The 8,730-nt window shown below is 44.1% G+C and overlaps 1 protein-coding gene across 1 annotated transcript in view; it reads left to right on the plus strand.

The window, feature by feature from the left end:
- Positions 1-447: 447 nt before the first annotated feature.
- abch1 (ATP-binding cassette, sub-family H, member 1) overlaps positions 448-8,730 on the plus strand; it is a gene marked incomplete at its 5' end in the record, with an annotated part of 18,057 nt that continues 9,774 nt past the window's right edge. Inside the window, 5 exons of the mRNA XM_079280110.1 lie at positions 448-522; positions 3,651-3,847; positions 5,107-5,266; positions 6,271-6,425; positions 7,707-7,863. Of these exons, the coding sequence (XP_079136236.1) occupies positions 448-522; positions 3,651-3,847; positions 5,107-5,266; positions 6,271-6,425; positions 7,707-7,863 (744 nt within the window). The remainder of the gene's footprint in view (positions 523-3,650; positions 3,848-5,106; positions 5,267-6,270; positions 6,426-7,706; positions 7,864-8,730) is intronic.

Here is an 8,730-nt window from a genome sequence, read left to right on the forward strand (position 1 = left end):
TGAGAGGGTATCAGTCACATCACGTTCACTTTAACACAGAACATCATATCAGTTGAGCTGATTTCGCGACCCACAAATGACATGTGGCCCAGAATTGATATTCTCTGTCTCTCTCTCTGTCTCTCTGTCTCTCTCTCTCTCTCTCTCTCTCTCTCTCTCTCTCTCTCTCTCTCTCTCTCTCTCTCTCTCTCTCTCTGTCTCTCTGTCTCTGTCTCTCTCTCTCTGTCTCTCTCTCTCTATCTCTATCTCTATCTCTCCCTCTCTCTCTCCCCCCCCCTCTCTCTCTCTCTCTCTCTCTCTCTCTCTCTCTCTCTCTCTCTCTCTCTCTCTCTCTCTCTATCTCTATCGCTATCTCTCTCTCTCTCCCCCCCCCCCCCCCCCTCTCTCTCGCTGTCTCCACTGACAGAGACCCAGCCGGCTGTCCGGTCCGCCCTCCTCCCTGCTGCCATGGCCGAGGAGGCTGCCGGTCTGGATGCTGCGTCGACCGGTTCTGCTGCAGACTGCACCGAGATGGAGGAGCGGGTAAGATGCTTCTGGATCATCTCTCTTTTGCAAGAAAAAAAAATACGTTGTAGGATTGGGAACGAGGCCTTTATAGTCACCGCTCCTGCAAGATGGAGTGGAAATCTGCAGGATGCACACACACACACACTCACACACACGCGCACGCACACGCAGCAACCGCAGCGATGCATGTTATCTGGTTTTTGGCACGACATTCAGCAAGATAATCAGTGTAAACTTAAGACGAAGGGAGGATGAGCCTTGTCGTTGAAGAAACAGGGAGAGAAAGGGGGGAGGAGAGAGGAGGTACGTAGCGCCGCGTGCACCGCACTGCTGCCGCCGCTGCAGCGACGCACATCCTCCTGTGTGACGCGCAGAAGTGAAAGCGCAGCAGCTGGTCGGAGGAGGATGTAGGCTACCGAGGCTTATACACAGCAGGACAGAGGCCATTCTTCAACCGTTTGTGTCTCGCTCGCCTCGCGCGCGCTCCGCTGCTGCTGAAGCCAGAGAGAGATCCCAGCGCGGCTGTCAAGCCCGTTTTCTTCCGCTCTGCCGGTGACGCAACTTGGCAACAACTTGGCAACAACTTGGCAGGCAAAGGTCGGCATTTTTCATGATCAACAGAGCGTGAATGAAAACAATAAGAGGAGGTTCTTTTGTTGGGCTGATTGAGGCCATAATCAGATGAAAGTGTCAATCAGGAGACCCTGCAGAGGCACAATGTGGAGTTTTCTCCACTTGTAGGTCTGTTTTCAGCAACATGGATGCTGGTTGGAAGAGAGCAACTGCAGCTGAATACTTTATGTGAGCAATTGTGGATTTTGGATAAGATTATCAAGCACTTAAAATGTCACAAGTAGCCAGAGCCCAATGTGATTTATTCAGCTGCGTTGATTTAGAAAGTATTTATTTTATGAAAATCAAGTGAATCTGATAACTTGTGAAGCTGTAATCATCAATTATTGGATGTTGTTTTCTGTGCAAAATGAGTATAATAATGCCACCTGTTACTGGCTGTAGTGAAGTGTGCGTGTGTGTGTGTGTGTGCGTGTGTGTGTGTGTATGTGTGTGTGTGTGTGTGTATGTGTGTGTGGGTGTGTGTGTGTGTGTGTGTGTGTGTGTGTGTGTGTGTGTGTGTGTGTGTGTGTGTGCGTGTGTGTGTGTTAGGTGGGTATTCTTAAGAAGAAAGCATCCGTTCCCCTCCTGTCGGCCGGTGAACTGAACCTGTTCTTCCACATGTAGTGGGCGGAGATGTTTGTGTCATGTGTTCCCTGTAGTTCTCTTCAGTCTGTGGACTCACTCATCAGCTGCTCTTCATCCTTTTCCACTTTCAATTTTGTTTTCTTCTCTCAGGGGTGAGTGTTGGAGCTATTTATTTGATATTGTATTTTGTTATTTCATTTATAAGTAGTATTGTTTAATTATTGTAGATGTTTCATATGTTAAGATTATTTTTCTCTTTAATAGTAATTTGTTTGGTTATATTATTTTTTGGGTAATTACTGTGGGCACCTGTTGCTATTTAAACGAGTAGAACGGTAGGACCAGCATGCACCGGGGTGGGCGTATAGTTTTTACCAGCTACACAGGACAGGAGAGACAGCACGACAGGAGTTTTGTTAATTAGTTTGTTTGCTTGTTTTATTTGCTTTATTTAATAAATACACAAAAATGGAATCCTGCTTGGACATTTTACTCTCTTCTGGCTGCGTAAAGATACCGACCACGGTGCATCAGTGGCGTTTGATTATTATTTGTTTAAGTTTGATTTAGCCGACAAATGGCCACTACAGTGAGTGTTTGCTTAGATTGATTAGGTTGATACAGTCATGGGTTCTCCAGACTCAGGTGGATCTTAACCGGTTGTGTCAAATAATCACAACCTCCAGAAACCACTAATTGACACAGAACTTTGTGTGTATGTTTGTCAGATGGAGGCTTCAGTGCCAACCAACCAAATGCTGAAAGCAAACTCTGTAATCTGCTCAATGGAGAGTGAGAGATGCTGGAGGAGGGAGTTAGTTGGAGGACCCGGGGGAAACCCGTGAAAGAAGGCTGCTGTTAGAGATTACTGGGAAAAGGATTGTTGTTACGACCCAAATGCTTTCGTCGTCTGCAGCTCGACAAGATGCAAAGAAGCACCAGGAATGTCAGAGTAACTGAGAGTTGTTTCAGTGTGTTGAAGCGCCCAGAAGTGAGATTCATCTTGGACTTTGGGTTAAAGAGCAAACTAGTTCCTCCCCCGACTCTGGGATCTGCTCACCACCTTCAGTGGTCTGGTCTCTGGCTTACTAATGCGTGTGCATTTTCTGTCAGATTCTTGCAGTAAAGCCTTGTTTTTAAACCACCTCAACCCCGACTGATGGAGCTACAAACTCCATCACTGGACTAAAACTAAGTCATGAGGCTAATTTTACTTTCATTTATGGTTTCTCATCAAAATGTGCAGCGCAAAGCTGCAACATCCTCACTGTTTCATCAGTGTTTGCTGATGTGTTCTCACCATCTGATGAACTGTTCTATAATTACAAGCTGACATGGTTCCTATACTGTCACTGTACAACAGGGTTGCACAACGAAACCCAACTATATTACACGTGGGGGGTCTTTTAATATCCTTGAGCTCTTCGCAGGCACCTCTTGTCACCAATATCTCTGATGCTCGGTTGATGGGTACCAGTGATGTTAATGGTAACCAGACCCTCCTGTCCTGGGCCGTGTGCATCGAATCCCAGTTTGCAATGTTTCCAGTTAGGATGCTTTCTGTTGCTCCTCTCTAAAAGTTGCCAAGAATTTACGGCAATATTGCCTCCTTAAGTTTCCTACAAATTCGTTGATGAGCTTTCTTCACAAGGATGGAGACGTGTGACGACCATGTCAGGTTCTTTGTAGTTTGTGATGCTGATTCCCGGGAACTGTCCACTTGTTGTCCACAACATTTCATGTTCAGTGGTAGAAAACACATTTTATTTTGCTCTGAACTGGTTTTCAGACCTTCCGAATCCTTCATAATGTATATGCATATGTCATGATAACACATTTATTTATCATTGTAGTCCTGTGCTGTGCTTTGATATGATGGAGACGGATGAGGTCTTGAATGTCCCTGTGTCAGATTTGTTCCCTTTATTTGGTGCAATCTGCAGACAGGTCACGAGGACTGTTATGACCTGTGTGTGGTCCGTCCTCTCTTCCAGCAGGAGGAGAACATGAAGGCCGATCCGGAGGCGTCTCTGCCCGCCGGACAGGAGGCTTCCGCAATCCTGTGCCGAGACGCGTGCCGGTCGTACGGCAAACTGAAGGTCCTCAGCAACCTCAACCTGACTGTGCCACAGGGACACATGTGAGTGGAGACCGGCTGTGATTTACAGACCTTTTTCGTGGATTGATTAGACGTTTTTCTGCTTTATATATTCGTCAAACACGGCTTCAAAGTAGAATTTCTCTTGATTTGACTTTGTGCTTGGACTTAAACTGTGTTTGTGAACCCGTCTGGTCAATTAAAACAAAGTATGATGACCGTGGACAAAAGACGCAGAGATAGAGAATCAAGGGAAGTAGAGACAAGAAGAAAAATATGGCCGTTAGCAGACGGCAAAATAAGTATTGAGAAGCTAACAGCCAGCTTTTAATGCTGTAAGTTGTATTTTATTCGTCCACCGCTCCCCTTCATAGCACTAAACAGGCACAAGCACTGGACTCCCAGTCAGCAGGCTTGTTCTCAGCATGCAAATGAGGTCAGAACATTCTGGGTTGAGCTGAAACCAGACCACCCGTCTGGGAAGGGATAAATATGAACACGTCTGTCAAAGCTTTCCCCCTTTTCTAACAGGTTGGAAATGTGCAGAATGACGACGCTGATGTAGTTTTACAGCACGAATGCATTCAGAGGAAATGTGCCGAGTTTCTATCTTTTTATTGAAAGCAAACACAACAGGAATTTGACATTACGGCCCTTTTTGTTCTCTCGTTGCCTTAAAGCCTGATCAAAGACAGTCGTTCTGTTCATCTGACGGATTGTCACATCGTGGTGTCAAACCGTCCCTTGTTTAGTTTGGTTTGACAGCAACTTACAGTCTGCCTGCAGCCATTGTTGGGTTTGATCTTATCCGGCTATCTTTGGGTATTACATCGACAGTATCTACTTCCTTTGTTTAAAAATACAGATGAGGAACTCTTTGAGCTCCTTCCATGTCTGACTGTGTGAACATTTGTCACGTGTTTGTCCAACATCTGCTGATAAATCCACACGCTGTTCACCCTGAAAACAGATGATAGACAAATAAATCTGCAACTCACGATTATTTTCATTTGTTGATTAATCTGTACATGATTTTCTCGATCAGTTGTTTCGTTGTTTGGTCAATTAAATGTCAGAAATTAATGAAAAATGTCTCCCAAAGTCCAGGATGACTTTTGTCCACAACTCGAATATATTCTGTTCAACGTCACAGAGGATTAAAGAAACCACAAAATATTCACTTTAAAGAAGCTGAAGTCAGAATATTTTTACATAAACAAACTCTCACAGATGAACTTTTTGTGAAATGATTCTGAGAGCCGTCTACTTTGATCTGAAATACTCTGCATTGTGTGTTGCAGCTACGGCCTGTTGGGCCCGAGTGGTTGTGGGAAGACCACGCTGCTGAAATGCATCGTGGGAACTCTGAAAATCTCGCGGGGTCACATCTCCGTGTTGGGGAAACCACCTGCGTACCCGGGTCACGGCGTGCCGGGGAGGATGGTCGGGTACATGCCGCAGGTAATATATAATATATAATAGGTATATGTGTGTATATATACATATATATATATATATATATATATATATATATATATATATATATTGACACGAGACATGTTTTCTTTAAGTACGTCCCACTCTTACTCTCATGGAAAACTTTCTTTTTCTGCTTAACTGGACTTAAATTAAGGTTTAATTCGAGTTGAAACATCTTAAATATTCTTGTTTTTAAACCTGCAGATCTCGATGTAAATTCTTCGCAGCTCTCTCTGAGCATTAAGTCCAATTAGTCCGTCATTCAGCTGCACGTCTGAGTGCGTTGCTCAGGGCCGTTCTTTAACGGGCGCGTCTCATTACTGGATCCCCGATGAGGCCGATAACACACGTGACACGCGTCCTCCGCTGTGTGAAGCCCTCGGCATCACATTCGTCCCCGAGAGGAAGACATGTGACACCTCGAGGTGTCCGGTGTTACAAGGAGGAGAATCCATTGACTTGTTTTGACTCAAACAGAGAGGCGAACAATACATAAAATATCATGTTCATTTGTTTTTACAGAAATATACTGAAATCACTTTATCTTACATTTAGTTGAGAAACAACTTTCAGTGATGGACGAAAGCCATCAAAGTAAAGCTGTGTTACAGACTCACAGGACTCCAGAATAACAGTCAACCTGTTTTATTTCTGATTGGTTCCACTGAGCAGTCACAACTGTCTGAACTTAATATAGAGACACATAACTTAATATAACTTAATAACTTAATATAGAGACACATAACTTAATATAACTTAATAACTTAATATAGAGACACATAACTTAATATAACTTAATAACTTAATATAGAGACACATAACTTAATATAACTTAATAACTTAATATAGAGACACATAACTTAATATAACTTAATAACTTAATATAGAGACACATAACTTAATATAACTTAATAACTTAATATAGAGACACATACCTTGATAAAAGAAGCTCTCCTCCCTGATGAATCTGTCTCTGTGTGGAACAGGAGCTGGCTCTGTACAACGAGTTCACCATCAGCGACACGCTGACCTTCTTCGGCCGAATCCACGGCCTGACGGCGAAGGAAACCCGGGCGCGCATGGATTTCCTGGTGGACTTCCTGGATCTACCTCAGAAGCACAGCCTGGTCCGGAATCTCAGGTCAAGAAAAACAGCGTGTCGGAGAATGAAGTTTAAAAGGCGGCAGAAGAAGCTTGTTGCTCGTTGGGTTTTTTGGGAACATGATATTGAATGTAGGTCAACGTTGCTGCTGCTTTTACACCTGAAGCGGTTTCCTAAAGATTTGTCTTGCAGGGGACCTTTGGACGTTGTTAATCAGTACAGTTGGTGGTACTAAGATATAACTACTATCCTTTGAATGATGTAAAGAAGTTCCTTTACGAAAACAACAACTGCACACTTTTGTGTGCAGCTCTTAGCAGCAGGTTATCTTTTAATAAAACACGAATAGATGTTAGATTCAGGTTGTTAATGAAGTGTATATCCCCAAATACAGCTGGTTTACCACACCCAATAGAAAGTAGCTCAATCGGGCAACACTGGTTTGCATGCGTCTGTGTTTCCTTCACAGCTTTGTCTGAGGAAACATCATGACTCTGACAGTGTGTTGCTGTGTGCCGTGCAGTTTATAAGCTGTAACGAAGTTCCTCTTTGTGCCGCAAAGTCTCTTGTAACTCTTTCACCAAAATAAAGCGCTGGTGTTTATTGTCCCACTAAAACAAATGATCATATCTGCAGAGCCTCGCTTTCTGCTGCTGAGGTTCCTGGCAGAGGAACACTGTGTTCTCAGGCCATAAAGGGACGATCAAGCTATGCAAATTAAAAATAAAGTATTTGGCATTTCACCAAATATTCCCGTCTCAGCTTTAAAGTTATTTTGGGAAATGGGACTTTAGTCTTTATGTGACTGCTGCAAGATGTGAGAGTAACAAATGATGGAACTCCTCCGAACAAACGGGGTTCACTGTGAAAGGCAGTCGTGTTTTTCTTTTGATGATCTCGCAACAGGCTGCGACTCTCTCCCGCCGTCTGTGACTCACCGCTTGTTGAAACTGTTCTCTACATGTTCTGACAGACTTGCTGGTATGAATACATCACAGCGTGCAGCACGCGTCCTCATCGGTCGGTCAAAGCTTCGTATCATTCTTTCTTTCATCTGTATGACAGTGTAGCATCAAGCAGCTAATGTCTGATACATTGGAATTCTTTTTTAATAGAATATGAAATAAATAAGGTTGTAAATGATATGAGAAAATAAAGCCCCTTCCTCCACATCTCAGGCCCGGGTCTGTTGTCCTCGGTGTCGTCGGGCCGGTCCGTCCTGCAGGTTCTGTCTCTGCTACTGAGAGAAGCGTGCTCAGAGGGGGAGAAGATTGCCCTCGGTTGCCCTCTGACCCTTCCTGTCTTCTCTGTGTGTCACAGCGGAGGTCAGAAGCGGAGGGTGTCTCTCGGAGCGGCTCTGCTCCAGAATCCAGAGCTGCTCATCCTGGACGAGCCCACGGTGGGAGTGGACCCCGTTCTCAGGGCGAAGTACGTCACACACACACCATCAGATGTTTGTTTTTGGCTGTTCGCCAACGTACGTGGTCCTCAGAAGAGTGCAGGACGAGATCATAACAACATGTCATACACAGTGCACAGCACACGGCTGCACAACGAAATGCATCTGTTCATGTCATTGGTGACTAACATTTTGACTCACAAAGTACTGGTTGACCGACAAGGAGCACAAAGGTAATCAGCAGAATTTGAAGCAGTGACTTTGCAGTTTCACTGTCTTCATTCTAAACTGGGAGTGATATGGCGTCTGGTTAAAAAATGGTCGTAAAATCCTGTCACTCATCTGTAACGTGTCCCTAAAAACAATATTTAAGCTGTAACATCACCAATCAACAACCAGAGGAAACCTTTTCTTCAGATTGTTATCTTGTTGGTGAGTTTAGGACGAGTTCAAACGAGGAAGAGTCACGAACACTTCGCCTTCCGAGACACAAAGTACGTCCTGATTATGAAGCAGGAAGGTATGTGGTGGGTCAAATGCAACAACAGGTTGTTACTGAATTCGGTCACATTTTGCAGTCTGCGAGCCAGCATGCTTTCCTACTACAGTAGTTATTCTACCGTGTAAAATACATCAGTTAATAACCCTCTGCTGAATTTAGGAGATCTACGTGTCTTAAAAAGGAGTCGAAGAGTCGACGAGACGTCCTCACTCGAACACGAGTCCTCCTTCAGCTGAGTGGAGGAGACGTGAAGTCATTTCCTCATTTACACACATTTAACACAAATAAACAATAAACAGCCTTTTTACGTCCGTCACTCACTTTCTTTCCAGCTTTATTTATTGCAAAAAGATGAAATAACTCTTTTCTAATTATGTTTCCACAGGAGCTTACAACGTCTGTGTTCTGACAACGTGCACGTTTCTAACTTGTGTTCTAGAAAA

The sequence above is a fragment of the Melanostigma gelatinosum genome (genome assembly GCF_949748355.1).
Source record: "Melanostigma gelatinosum genome assembly, chromosome: 12".
NCBI lineage: Eukaryota > Metazoa > Chordata > Actinopteri > Perciformes > Zoarcidae > Melanostigma > Melanostigma gelatinosum.